This window comes from Cyprinodon tularosa, unplaced genomic scaffold (genome assembly GCF_016077235.1).
Source record: "Cyprinodon tularosa strain WSP-4 unplaced genomic scaffold, ASM1607723v1 ctg15, whole genome shotgun sequence".
Taxonomy (NCBI): domain Eukaryota; kingdom Metazoa; phylum Chordata; class Actinopteri; order Cyprinodontiformes; family Cyprinodontidae; genus Cyprinodon; species Cyprinodon tularosa.
The window spans coordinates 1,578,995-1,593,886 of record NW_024038331.1 but is presented as its reverse complement, the minus strand read 5'-3'; the positions used below and the strand labels follow the sequence as shown (position 1 = coordinate 1,593,886).

The following is a 14,892-nucleotide window of genomic DNA, read 5'->3' as shown; positions in this document are numbered from 1 at the left end:
TTCTGTTGCTTTAGAACGAGGGATTATAGAAAGATCCCAAAGTTTGTGTAAACACTAGGAGTCCATCAGTTTATCTAGACTTTTAAGAGAAATGTGTAAATTGTTTGACACACTGCAGCTAAAAGCACCACTGCAACACTCAAAATCAGGCTGAACCCTGCTTGGTGCTTTAATTTTCTGTTACTTATTTACAGTTAAATTCTAATTAGACACAGAAATAATTCACAACACAGATCTTTTCAAAACATAGTAGGGAGCTGTAAATATGCATCAATTTATTTCTAGATTAAAATGATAGATAAATGCTCTTATTTGATACGATTATGCATGCAGAAATTACAAATTTGGCATCTAACACTGCTAAACTGGATTGTAAAATCTGATCCTGCTCTAAAGTAAATCGGAAAAACAAGCCCAAGCATGATTCAAATATACAAAAACACAACGAGAGGAGGGGAAGATGTGCAATAAAAGAAAGCAAGGGAAAATAATCTTTTTCTGTGAAACAGGGAGTCAAAAAGTTAGATATGAATGGCTTAATGAATGAACCAATCATTTAAACACCAGACATTCTTCTAAGTTGAATGTGTACTGTCAACAAATATCACCCCAGATGTCATCAAAGTTGTCATGCATGTCCTAAATACATCTGTTTATGATTTAGATTTTTTTCTTGCAGCAATAAGCTATCAGGAAATTCTTTTTTAATAAAACGAACGTGCAAACAAGTGTCAACATGCATGCAAATCTCAGCTGCTGAATTTAAATTTTCCACTCAGGTAACAAGTAGCCGGCTGCACGAGTTGGAGCAAGAACGGCTTGAAATGCTGGAGGAGCGCGAGCTGCTGTCACGGCAACAGGACGCTATGAAGGAAGAGGCGGGGCCGCGTGAGCTTCGTATGTATCACCTCAGGGACAAAGGAGAAAACCTACAAGGCTGTGTGTTTTCAGTCAAAATCAGCTTTTTTTGTTAGAGGTTTTGCTTAAAGGGACAGTGTGTAAGATTTTTTGCCAACTAGTGGTGCACTAAATTAATTACAAAGGACAGACTGGTGCCTCCTATTAAAGAGTGTGAACCCAGCGCGGAGTAACAACTACTAACAGCAGTTAATTACTTACATTATCCAATGTAGGCTGACAAACTTCTATTGAATTACTTACCTGTCCTGCAGAAAGCCTGCAACCTCAGTGTCCATTTTTGAAGTCTGCCCCCTCATAAATGTTCTGCACCAATGGTATTTTTTGCCAATTATTATTGCTTTTTCCTTTTTTGATTTGTTTCTTTTGCCTCTCATTTGACATGAAGTAAGGATGTTACTCAATTGCCAACAGAAAGTGGAATAATCATAACTTTTTGGGGGGTTTTTTGCGTCTTATTAACCCTTTGGCCACCAGCAACACATTTTCAGATGAAGGTAAAACCCTTAGGACCAACAAGTTTGTCCTCTTTCGGCTTCTCTAATCAAAAATGCTGACACAGCATGGCATCTCCCACTAGGTTCACAAGCCCCTATGTATTTCTTACCTACTAGTTCTAAGCTATTAGAAGGCACACATTTTTTATATCATGTTATTAGACTTTCAAAGAATATGTATTTATTAAAGCAATGCAAGATTTTTGTTTATACAAAGCTATATTTGTTACACACTGTCCCTTTACAGAACTGCAATACCAAGCTCAGTTGATGATATACTGTGTATTATTAACTGTTTGTTGAGTCAATGGTAGTTACCTTCTCCAAGGAGGTTATGTTTTTAGGAGACTGTATGTGTTTGTCTGTGTACAGGATAACTTGAAAAGTTATGAATGGATTTTAATTACGTTTTAAAAAGTCTGGAGCTATTTTACTGAAGACAAAAATACAGTTTTATGACAAATTGGTTTACCAGAGACGTGCCTCATGCTAATTTAAATTTGGTAATGATCCACATCATGTGCTGGTTTCAGCTATAGGTGTAAGACAATTTAGAGGAAAAGTTTTTGTTTGGCGGAGTCTGAGCTCTCTGAGTGATGTTCCTCTTATTGGACCAAATATCAGAGCCTCATGGTATTTTTTCCTGTCTTTTATGTTTCTTTACACCAAATCTGTTTCTGAATTAAAGCATATTTTAGGTATATAATTGGTAACAGTTATACTATACTACATGAGACCACGATTATCTTTACTTTCCTAATAGGTGTCTGTAAACTTGGTGTATATATATATATGCTAATTGACCTCTTTATTGCCCCAATTTCATAAAAAGAGTATCACTTCCTCATATTTTCTCATAAATGGTGAGTATTCTGTATTTACAAATGCAAACAAGGCCTTCTTTAATACCTCTCGCATCACTTTGTTTCTGCAGTTCTAGGCTTCAGAAAGTACACTGCCTTCTTTTCAACTTTTCTCCCCATTCTATATCTGATTATGGCAAACGAAACAAGAGCATGTTGAATTACTGTGTGCTTTCTCATCCCCCTGTAGGCCTAGTTGAAGCTGCAATGGTTGCAGCACCTGAAGCAGGTGTGTCCACTTTGAGCATGGCTAAGTCATGTCTCTGTATGGCGACATTAATTGCCTGGCTGAGTTACGGTGTATCTCTCTAACCCTCATTTGGCAACTCACTATCACAGCTTAAAGCTTGCTTGCTTGTGGGCTCATATACTCACTCAAAATGATCACTAACCTCTGCAACTGCTTATTGTTTTGACTGATTTTGTCCTGTTTAATGTCTCGGAGTCAGTGTTGGCACCCGTTTTAGCATGACAAAACATAACTCCAGCAGTTTGTACATTGCCCTCTAGTATATATCCATAACCCCTGAGTTTTTCCACATTTGTCACATTACAACATACACCCATATGTCTATTTTAAGCAAATTTTAAGCATAATATTGGATTCTATTGTTAAACAACCCCATTTACTTTGATACCCCAAAATGTAATACTAAAAACACACACTACACCCATAGTTTGCTATTTTTGTGTTAGTTTATTAAAGGTATTAAAAAAAAATGCAAACCCGTGTCTGGTATAGACCTAAGATTGTAAATCTTAACAAGATGAGTAGTTAGGAAAATATTGATTATATATCAATTAGTATCTAGAACATCATCACAATTTCAACAAGAATATTGCCATTTATATTTTTTTCATAATATTTTACAGCACTGATTCATTACCTTAAATCAAAAGAAAACACATCAAAGTTTGTGATTGTAATGTGACAAAGTATGAAAAAAATTATGTTATTTGAATTATTTAAAAAAAACAACCTTATATCATGTCGTCCATGCTGACGGCTATCTTTTTGTACATATTTATGCCGTATTCCTATTCAATATCACTGAATAGGAGGCTCTCCTCCCTGCCTGTAGACACTCATTAGGCATGGATACTGCCATGCATTAACTTTGTATGTCTGATCTGTTATGTGCACTCTATCCCCCTGTTACTTTTGCACAATCCTGTTGGTCTTGATTCCGTGTTGAATGTTGATTGGTGGCAGCGAAACAGATGCTGGGAATGATGGGGGGTGTTGACTGGTAACTGGATTATTTGATGGGAACTTGACTGAGATGTCAGAAGAGTCTGATGTTGGTCATTTATTATCAAATTGATTAAACTGTGTATTTAGAAATGTGTTAAATCAAATGGAAAATGATAATTTCAAAGCCCCAAAGTTGCATTTAATCTCATTAAATGTTGCCACTTTCAGACTCTTGTATCTCAGATTTTAATCTCTGTTCAAAAATCAAGGGGAATGTCTCAATAGCAAACTATGTGACTGTTATTTACGGTACGTTCCATCCCTTTCTTCACAATATTACACAGACCTATTAGAGGAAACGGAGAAGCTGATGAAAGAGAAAGTGGAGGTTCAGCGTCAAGCCGAGAAGGAGAACTCAGACCTCCTAAAGCAGGTGAAACAACTGGAGGATGAGCTGGAGGAGCAGGTGAACAGAGTGATTGAACTGGAGCATGCTCAAAAGACACAGACCGGAGACCTCCAACAGCAGATCCAGTCCCTGGAGAAACAGCTGGAGAAAAACAGGAAGTTTCTTGACGTAAGTGAGATGGAAAAGTGCCTTGATTAGATTCAGATCTATATGGAAATAATTGTTTGGTTTCATGGTAGAGTTCCGGCTGATGTTTCAGATGGTAAAACCTTTTCTAATTATTGCCTTAAGTCATCACAAATAATAACGAATGGATGGTTACTTCATGATAACAGTCCCTCTAAAATCTAAATATTTTCATGATAGTCATAAACATTTCTATCCATTTTATATTAAACGAAATGCATCCCAGTAGGGGAACATTAGGAGCTAAGAAGATCTGTATCAATACCTTTGAGCATCAATACCTGCAGAACATTTCAGAATATTTCGCTATACTTAATCTTTTGTCTGGAAAACTCAATGGAAAGGAAAATTCTAACAGACCTTATTTAAAAAAAAAAAAAAAACATCACATATTTGAACAGGTCAACAAAAATGACCAAACAGGATATTTTCCTCCAATGCAAAGCAACGAAAAAATTGCAGGAATCATCCTAAAACAGCTAAATTTTTCTCATCAGATAATATGGTCAGTCTCTGAACATAATAGCAGAGGGTTGTTTTTTATTTATTTAGATTTATGACGTTCATAACAATGATTGTTTAGAATACTTTTTTTCTTTTAATGTCTTTGTGATTGTAACTCATAATAGTCATAAACATTTCCATAATAAAAACTGAAAAGTGTGTAAATAAATAAAGTAAGCCTGTAAGCTGAGAACAAATGTGAAACTATGCAGGCAGAAATGCCATCAAAGGTTGAGACATTTTAATTAATCACTTACACAATATTTCTTTAGCCCTACATTTTACCACATCTTTTAAAACAGAAAATGGTTCAAGGTTGTGTAAAAATATGTAGACATTTCAATTATCCATCTCTGTTTGATTGGAAAAAATCTTTTCTTATTCTTCTATTTGCTGCTTTTCTGTTGCCTTGGTGTTCAGGAGCAAGCTGTGGATCGAGAACACGAGAGAGACTTTTTCCAGCAGGAGATCCAGAAGCTTGAGCAGCAGCTGAAGAGCCCACAGAAGCTGCAGATCGGTTCTGAGCAAAGAAACCGAGAGGTAAGAGGAGAAATGCTCCCTTCCTCTGCCCAAATTCAGGGTATTGGCGAGATGCAGGTCTTTCAGAGTTCGAACTGGGTCTAGGTTTTCGCTAAACAATAGCAGGGTTTGGAGCGTTTGACAGGAGTTAAAGAGGTTGTTTTTTTTTTTTGTTTCTTAGTAATGCAGTGTAATGTATTGGTAGATATATTTTAATTGAAAACAAAATATTACCAATCTTAGACAAGATTGTTTATTTTTGCTTCATATAATTTATTTTAAACATGGATGATGTATAAAAAAGGTTACCTGACTTGTTGAGAACTCTGTTCACTTTGGTTTTATTCGTGACTTTCAGTTTTATTTTTTTGTTAGATTTTTTCTCTCTTTTGCTTATTTAGTCTTGTTAGCCTATGATTTAAGTCTGACGATTTCTATAGAAGTTTCCAGATTATGGTTTATTTTGCATGTAAACAGGCAAAGGTAGCATGTTGGTGGTGAAACGAAGGGAGCGTTTATTTTTCATTGTCAGGATTAAATGTGGGATGAATGCTTTGTTTGGGTATCTTTTTTAGGTTTTATTGTATTTCTGCATGGAACTTATATCCAGAAATAAAACAGACTTCAGACATGTTCCTTTTCCAACATGCCAAAAAAATAACCCCAAAAGTTTCTTAGTTTGCGGTCCTGGGGAGGCATCTCCTGCTTTACAAAAGCATTCTTTGGTTGCTTTTAGTTTTTACTTGTCTGATCTTTGTCGGTACATGTGCAGTGGTCTTTGAGAGGGCTTGTTTTAGAGAAGATAAGACACCTGCACCTACACCAGAGGTTAGAGTGTTGTGTCTATAATAACAAAGAGGTTTTCTGTATGTGTAAAGTCATTTTTCTGTATATTTTGAAACAACATATAGTAGTTTGAAACAAATAAAGTAGTCTAAACTGGGGTTTGAGATGAGTTGATTAAATAAATACTGGGTATATTCACACTGAATTGAATATGATACATATGTATAAATTCACCAAACCATTACTTGATTTAATCCATAAATATTTAAATGTTATAAATAATTGATACAGACTTGAATTCATTAAAACATTAATACAATTAATATGATTGTTATCATTTTATCTGTCATATAGGCTTCACCCTAGCATTTGATCAGTTCCTCCATACACCAGTCCCCTTGTTAATTAGGATTTTCTTTTTAACATCATTTTTTGAAGATGTTTTTGCACTAGTGGCCTTTATTTAAAGAAAAGCTGACAGGAACATTTTCTGTCTCTCCTTAAAATTTAAGTAAATATGCAGTTACAGCTTTGATTTATGTTGATTCGTTCTTATTTTGTCTTTTTTAAGTTGTATATCTTCTCCAGGGGGACACCAACACGCCTGTTGAATGTCCTGGACTTTCCCTTTAAGCATTTCTCTAATCTGCTAAGATTTCTAGAGCATTTTCATCACTAAATGCTTTTTTTCCTCTGCTTGCCTCACGCCCTTGAAATCTCCATCCTGTGGTCCATTATGCTTCTGCCTTCTTTCTCCTGTGGCTATTGCAGGTGGATGGAGTTATCCTGAAGGTACTGCTTCTAGCTGCATCTGATCTCCTCTCTGCAAACATTTAGAAAAGATTTAGTGACCCTTCCTTTGCTTCCCCTCTGTCCTGTTGTGTCTGCCTTAGCTTTTTTCTGAAAAAGTCACTCAACTTAGCCTTTTTGTGCTACTATTTTTTTATTCTATTCAACAGATTTAAAAAAAAGAGTGAAAAATAGCTCATTATATTTGTTTTTGGTTTTGTGCAGTTTATTCAACATATTACAATTAAGACTAAAAGTTACTGAAGGGCCATCTGTAGACTTCACAGTTTTGGACAATTGTCTCTATGCATAAATGAACAAGCTGTCAATGTTCCCTTTTCTTTTACTTTTTTCTTATATTCCAACAATTAAAACAAAACTCACTTTTCAATAAAAAGAAACATTCTAACAGTTTTTTAGTATATTTGAAAACAATATGGAGACATTCTGCTTAGTGCCATTTAGTATTATCCATCATCTCATTGCTGCTTTATAGAAATGTGCTGCTTCAATAATTTTGAATTTCTATAATCTGCCATTAGTTTGAGTGAAACTTTGGGATTCAACAGATAAAGTCTGCTGGCAGGAGGTCATTGGTGTGTTTGGTTTGATCAGGAGGTCAAACTACAGAAGAGTTGAGAGGCCAAACCGGTTAGAAACATAATCGATGGTCATAGGGTGTGAAGAAGTAATCAGTTATTTTAAAAGTCATTTGAGGTTACACAGAAGGGTTATGGATGAAATATATAATCACTAAATCGTATAATCAGAAAGGACCATGTTTGTTATTCTGCCCTACCTAAATGTTACTATAAAGTTATTCTGACTGATAGTAAAGTGTAGCAGTTTAATGATTGTTTGCACATAAAGAAGGAGCTAATACCAAAGCTTTAGGTTCAACATTGCTGTAAAAAAATCTTATTTTATTAACTGCTGTAGCATTAATAACCTTAAAATTTACCATAAAAGTCGGTCAGTTGGAATGGTTCTCCTTACATTTATTAAGATAAATCAAATACCACCGTATTAATAATTTAAACCAATGCTTGTAAGGTCATCATATCTGTCAGCACCTCCTCCTCCATATCTTCTTTGCCTTCACAGGTGGATTGTTTCTCCTTTAGTTGCTCCTGGTCAGTTAAAATCTGTGTGTTTTTTGCCTCTATCCCTGCACGTTTTCTCCACCGACCCCACCACCTCTTTTCTCAGGTGGATCAGCTGACCTTCCCGCTAACAGCACATGTATCAGCTACGCTGTAGCGAGTTGGATCAGATAGTAGATCTCTATAAACAATCCTCCTCCTCTGTTTTATCACTGCTCCTTCTTTCTCTCTCTCTCTCTCTCTCCCTCCTCCTTACCAGGTGGAGCAGCTGAATGCCCAGCTGAAGGAGAAGGCAGATTGGTGCAGTGAGCTGCTGCTCGGCTCCGAGCAGCTGCGTCGTGAATTGGGAGAGCGCGACGAAGAGATTGAAAAGCTGGAGAGCCGCATCCGCGAGCTGGAGCAGGCCCTGCTGGCCAGCGCTGATTCCCTGGAAAAGGTTAGGAGGAGGGAGCAGAGGGGAGGTTGCTTTGGAGACAATATCGGACAGTCTGAATGTTAGCAGTAGAGCTTGGCAGTGTGTGTGTGTGTGTGTGTGTGTGTGTGTGTGTGTGTGTGTGTGTGTGTGTGTGTGTGTGTGTGTGTGTGTGTGTGTGTGTGTGTGTGTGTGTGTGTGTGTGTGTGTGTGTGTGTGTGTGTGTGTGTGTGTGTGTGTGTGAGGGAGCATGAGGATGAGGTGACAGCTGGAGGAGGAAGAGGAGGAGGGCTGGAATCAGAGAGGCAGAACAATGTGTGGGTGGGTCTACTTCAGCCGTCCCGAGAGGGTTCTGTCGCTAAGTTATAGGCTAGCAGTTGTTAAGATTGCCCCCAAGTGTCTAGTGGTGGTTGTGGGGAATGTACCAAAAAGCAGCACAGAAGATTAATTAGTTGGATTTTGCTGCAAACAGCTTAATTTTTACCTCGAGGTCCTGCAGATCAGTTGGTTTGATGCAGAAGGCTCTTCTTTTATGTCTATCTGTGGATGGTTTAGGAAAACTGCTGAGCCATATAGTTTCTTCCGTGTGTGTCGCAGGTTGAACAAAAGAAGCAGCATGCATCCATCAGTGAGACGAGAAACTCCACCTTGGAGGCTCAGCTGCAGACAGAGAGAGAGGCTCTGGAAAGAAAAGAGAAGGAGGTAAGAAGGAAAACTTTATGTCAAAGTTATAAAATATATTCCTCAGTCTGTTCAAACCCAGGCTGGCATCCTATCTCATCCTAAAAGTATATTATAGGGTACTGTTCTTGGACTTTGGAGGCAGTTTTTTATAGAAGTAGATTCCTCTTACATATTTTCATACTTAGGTCATCTGGTCGGTCAGCTGTACATCAATCGTTCCATCCATTCATTTATTCATTCATCCATCCATCCATCCATCCATCCATCCATCCATCCATCCATCCATCCATCCATCCATCCATCCATCCATCCATCCATCCATCCACCTGTCCATCCGTACATCTATTTGCTTTCCATCCATTGCCTTTACCAGTTCATCAGTGTTTCTAACCTTCTCTCTTCTCTCTGTGTGTAAATCTTGCCTATAAATTCACTATGGACATAGATAATATATAGTTTTTAGCTTTTATCATACTTTTTCTTCTTGTTCAACCACACACTGAATACAATGTTTTTACAGTCTGGTGCAAAAACCGGACCAGTAACTAAAGTCCATATCCTCCACGATCTTTTAAATGTATTTTCTTTTGCCTGATTTCTATTTTATGTCAGATATGTAACCTGGAGGAGCAGCTGGAGCAGTTCAGAGAGGAGCTGGAGAATAAGAGTGAGGAGGTGCAGCAGCTTCACATGCAGCTAGAGATCCAGAGGAAGGAGATCAGCAGCCAGCAGCAATTTGTAGAAACAAGGGACAGTATGCTCCAGGTAAGAGGACTCTACTGTCATGGAAAACAATTAACGCTGTCTTACAAAAGTATTTAAACCAATTTGTTTATTTCATATTACATGTCATACTAAATCCATATGATTGACAAACACAAGGTGGTGACCAGCTGTGAAGTTGGAGACATATTTTTTAGTTTTAGTATAAAAACTAAAAAATGTAAACATTTAGTGCTACATCTCTCAGTTTGTAATGCATTCATATACGTACACTGTTTCTTACTAAATACAATGAAATACCGAGATGTAAATGTGTGGTAAAGTTGTAAAATTCAGGATTTTCAACAACAATTTAACATCTTGAACAAAATGTAAGATCTTAAAAGAAATTTGCCAAGACAGAATGATAAAAACCTTTTTGTTTTGTTGTATATAAATGACTCACTTAAAGCTGCATCATCATGTTTGGTTAACAAATGTGAAAAACATGACTTTTCTCTACAGATTATTTTCTTTTTTTCTATCTATATTTTGCATATCTTTAAGCTTTGTTCTCCCCATTGTTTTGCTTTGCAATACTCACTGTTGTGACATTTCCACTTTCTCATAGTATAAATTTCCAGCTTTCCAGCAGAAAGACTTTGAGTGGATCAAAATGATGTTTATTAATAGCCATTGCGTTATAATTTCTGACTCTTGAAGGTGATGGAAGAGAAGGACAGGGAAATAGCTCTTCTTAATGCACAGATCTCTAAGCTTCAACACATGGAAACAGCCTCTGACAACAAGGTAACCCAACATGCGCATACGAAATACAGCCAGAGTCCTGTTTCGTTGACGCATTGCTCCATCAACATCCATCTGTGTGTTTTTCTTGGCTCCTGTTTCATTTTATTTTGCTCCTCACTGCTCCCTTGTTTATTTTATTTTCTGGTTTGATTTTGTTTCGGTGAGTAGGTTGATAGCATCATCTTGTGTCTTGAGGTGGTTTGTTTGTCTGAGGTGACCTATTAGACCTCTGAGTCCTTAGTGATTGAACATATTTGGATTCTGTGGCAAATATACATAAAGAAACTGGTGATTATATGGATTGGCTAATTCTAATTTCCTGGTCCTGACTGGTGACCAGCTGTTGTGAATTTAAAAACAATAGTCTTTTTCCAGGACCCAATAAGCTTCTCTAGAGACGCACTTTAGTATAGGGATGCTATCATCAGTATCAGTGATTTATTTAGAAATGAAGTCAGAGTGCAATTAAACAATAAAATAAAGCATTTTATTAGAGAAAAAACTGAATTAACAATGTTGACATGTACTGTTGAGTAAAAAAGTAAATGCCTAAATAAAAAAAACGTTTGCTTTAAGTCATTCTTCCTTCTAAGTTTCAAAGGGAACTCACACTGCCATAAGCAGCATCTCTCTCTGAAGCTCAGAGATGTAAGAAACTATTTCAAGTAAATTGTATTTTCAGTGACATGATGTATGTCTGCTGAAAAATTAGGCTGAGAGAGAGTTGGAAGTTTATGCCGACCTGCAGTTTTATCCTTTTGAGATTGATTTACGGATGTTCGAAGCATTAAGTAAGAAACATTTTTATAGATAAAACACATAAAAACTACTTTTCTTGTAACACTAATAATGCTAAATGCTTAACTGCATAAAAGTTATTTAGAATATCACTGCTAAAGATATTGCAGAGCTTTTTTCAAAATCTTTTTTCAAGTGGTATTTTGTAAGAAAAATCTAATTCTCCTAAAATCTGCATCTGGAGGTTAAAAGAAAAATGGCTAGAAATCCTCTTTAGCTTTGCTACATCTCTAAATTATAAAAAAAAAAAAAAAAAAAAAAAAAAAATGGCAAGAAATCCTGTTTTGAACTACAGCAGTGACTCAGAGGTTTAATCATGTTGGGGGACATCCATGATCTTGTTAATACTCTGCTCTGCTGAGATATTAATCAGTGTTTCTTGATCCTTCAGGAAATTGATGCAAGGGAAGAGCTGATTAAAGACCTGGAGTCCCAGGTAGAGTGTCTGCGGAGTGAGCAAGATCGCCTAAAGAAGGATAAAGAGGAAGAGCAAGACCAGCTGAATGCTGTTATAGAAAAACTCCAACAGGACCTGGCTAACATCGAGCAAAAACAGCCTGCAGAGGAGGAGGAGGAGGATGCTAGAGGAGAGTTGGGGAGCAGCGCATGCAGACCAACCAAAGAGAAGTATGATGAAATGAAGCAAATTGACGCAAGGGAAGAGCTGATTAAAGAGCTGGAGTCCCAGGTAGAGTGTCTGCGCAGTGAGCAAGATCGCCTAAAGAAGGATAAAGAGGAAGAGCAAGACCAGCTGAATGCTGTTATAGAAAAACTCCAACAGGAACTGGCTAACATCGAGCAAAAACAGCCTGCAGAGGAGGAGGATGCTAGAGGAGAGTTGGGGAGCAGCACATGGAGACCAACCAAAGAGGAGTATGATGAAATGAAGCAAAAGATGGATGCGGCCACCAAAGAGGTGGATGCCCTAAGAGCAGAGCATGGTAAACTGCTGGACACCTACCTGCGCTTGAAACAAAGTGCTGCAGCTTTGGCTGAAACAGAAAATACGGAGAGTGCAGAAAGCGAGCTTGAGGAAGCTCTGAGAGAAAAAACAGCAGGGGTTGTGGTGCTGCAGGCTGAAGTTCAGGCATTAGAGCAGAGTGCTGCATCCAGAATGGAGGAGTTAGGACTCCGAATCCAGGAGCTTGAAGACTTAGTTGTTGAAAAGGACTCTGAAATAAATCGCTGTCAGGCACTTGTGGAGCAAACGCAAAGCTTTGCTGATGATCTCCAAAAGAAGGTTTCTGCTCTGGAGGAGAGCGTGAGGGAGAAAGCGGCAGAAGCTGTGGTCAGTCAAGCCACATTGGAGGCCTTTCAGCAGCAGCAGAGATCTGAAGGAACGAGACAACAGCAAGAGATGGAGAAACAGCCAGCACCCGCTGTCTATGAGTTTGGGGACTTTGGAATCCCAAAAATGGATTTAAGCAGTATGGGACATGCCCAACAGGCACCTAGAGGAAAGGTAGTTCATCTGACTGAGAAGCTTCGGGACTTAGAGGTCGGACTGAGTGGAATGCAGAAAGACCAGGAACTCCAGAAGCAGCTGCTTTCCAGCTCAGAGGAGGAGGTGCTGGAGTATGAGAGGAGGCTGGCTGTGCTAATGGATCTCCTGAGTCAGATGAAGGCCGGATCCCACCAAAAAACAACCCCGACTGTGGAGGTGAGGATCATACATCGCATCAATCTGAGTCGTTCTGTAATCTCCAGATATATAAATTTTAAATTACATCAGTCTGATCAAGTCATTAGTTATCCCTTTTTCATTAACATTCAAAATGTTTAATTCTAAAAAAATAAACATTTGCAAACCACCGATAGCTTATTGAAATTTAACATATATGTATTTTTATAAAGGATATGCTCTCATTCATTTCTTCTATAAATGTGGATGGATGGATGGATGGATGGATGGATGGATGGATGGATGGATGGATGGATGGATGGATGGATGGATGGATGGATGGATGGATGGATGGATGGATGGATGGATGGATGGATGGATGGATGGATGGATGGATGGATGGATGGATGGATGGATGGATGGTTTAAGTATATTAACTATTTGCTATATTGTCTAAGAACAGGGCTGTAGATATCTCTTAGAATAATATATGTGGCCTTTAAACAATGCTTTTACAATTCTAAATATGCTAATCCTAGCTTTAAAATGCTTGTGATAGTTTAAAAAAAGCAAATACCAAGGTTTTTATTTGGGTTTTATTAAATCGTTTGGCTAATCTACAGTTGTACCTTCCACAAAATAACAAAATAGCATTTGGGATTAATTAAATCTACTTCTATAGATTTAAGTATAAACACATTCCTGATAAACTGGAATACCAACATCTTTACCCCAGGAAACATTTATTGAAAATTATGCAAGCAGAAATCCCTAATAAAGATGATTCCTAGATTTTTTTTTTTATAAACATATTGCAGCAGTAACAAAACACAACCATTTAGACCCTGATAGACGTTAAACAATGTACAAAACTCTAATATTTCATGAACAAGGAGGCAGTGCAATGATTTAAAGACTGGCGTCACATGGTCAGTATCCAGGAGCAGTCAGCAGCATTTCAGTAATGTTAACTAATTAGAATAAAATGTCACATTTCCATAGAAATTGTATAAACCAAAATGTAAACGTTTTATTATATTAGTTAGTAACAGACTTTTGGTTTTAGTTTAAATTTCAGCTTTAGTATATGATTGCAAATGAGAAAATCTGTAAGTACTATGGCAAAAATTGTGTTTACGTCTGTACTCAGAAGCTCTTTGTAATATTATGACTTTAACTGGATCATGCTGTTGGCATCAGATCTGCTGGTTATGGTGATTTAAACACCTTCACTGTCTTTGTTTTGATTTTATTCATACCAATAATTCATCCTTTTTTTCCACTTTAGGTGATCTCTCCAGTTTTGTAGTTATTGAACCAAGCTTAAGATAAATATAATCAAAGCTTTTATTTTTTTTAAGTTTCTGTTTGGCCTTTAGAGCCTCTTAAAATGGGGATTTAAAGTATTGAGTTTGAGTTTTTATGAGATGGATTAAGGTATCACAGATGAGCTACTGTGTTTGGTAAATCCAGTCAAGATTTGACAAAGTTTTAAGAATTTAGAATAGACTCTGAAAGTTTAAGATGCTGCAAAAAAGAAAAACTGATCCAGAATCCATCATTAGCCTTAAGTTGTTGGATACTAAGTTGTGTATTTCTTTTTGAGCTTGAAATAATATAAGAATTTTTGAATGGAAAATGTAGAGCTCTGTAGAAATAATAATATAAATGTTATACTGACCATCTTTTACACTTCAGGTTAATATTTTAACAACAAAAACCCCTTAGATTATTGTAGTAAAGTTTAAGCCTAAAGGGCCATTTTTTTAATCTCTAAACATGGCCTCCTTATCAGGCATCCTCTGCTGAGCAGCCAAGCGGGTCTGAGCTTCTTCAAAAGCTGCAGGAGGTCAGAGAGGAGGCCTCTGTCACCAAAGAGCAGCTGCAGAGCTTCCAGGAGCGCTGCAGCAGACTCCAGCAGGAGCTCCAAGTATGTGCTGCTACATCTTTCATCAGACAGCTGTCTCACTGTCAGTCAAATAGTCGAATGACAAACTTTAACCTTCATTTCCAGGAAAAAACTGTGACTGTGGAGAATCTCCAGAACCAACTTCAAACTGTAAGAAAATCAACATGATTCCTCGACCTCTATATCG

General features: G+C 37.4%; 1 protein-coding gene across 14 annotated transcripts in view; it reads left to right on the top strand.

Annotated features, from left to right (window-relative positions):
- akap9 (A kinase (PRKA) anchor protein 9) overlaps positions 1-14,892 on the top strand; it is an 86,729-nt gene that overhangs the window by 57,088 nt on the left and 14,749 nt on the right. For 7 of the 14 annotated variants that reach the window (XM_038279365.1, XM_038279359.1, XM_038279366.1 and 4 more), the window contains 12 exons: positions 780-897; positions 2,469-2,507; positions 3,818-4,050; positions 4,993-5,112; positions 6,649-6,669; positions 8,029-8,205; positions 8,779-8,883; positions 9,478-9,630; positions 10,291-10,377; positions 11,567-12,835; positions 14,592-14,726; positions 14,811-14,855. In XM_038279365.1, coding sequence (XP_038135293.1) covers positions 780-897; positions 2,469-2,507; positions 3,818-4,050; positions 4,993-5,112; positions 6,649-6,669; positions 8,029-8,205; positions 8,779-8,883; positions 9,478-9,630; positions 10,291-10,377; positions 11,567-12,835; positions 14,592-14,726; positions 14,811-14,855 — 2,502 coding nt within the window. The remainder of the gene's footprint in view (positions 1-779; positions 898-2,468; positions 2,508-3,817; positions 4,051-4,992; positions 5,113-6,648; positions 6,670-8,028; positions 8,206-8,778; positions 8,884-9,477; positions 9,631-10,290; positions 10,378-11,566; positions 12,836-14,591; positions 14,727-14,810; positions 14,856-14,892) is intronic. The other 7 variants (XM_038279368.1, XM_038279363.1, XM_038279369.1 and 4 more) reach the window with 7 other exon arrangements.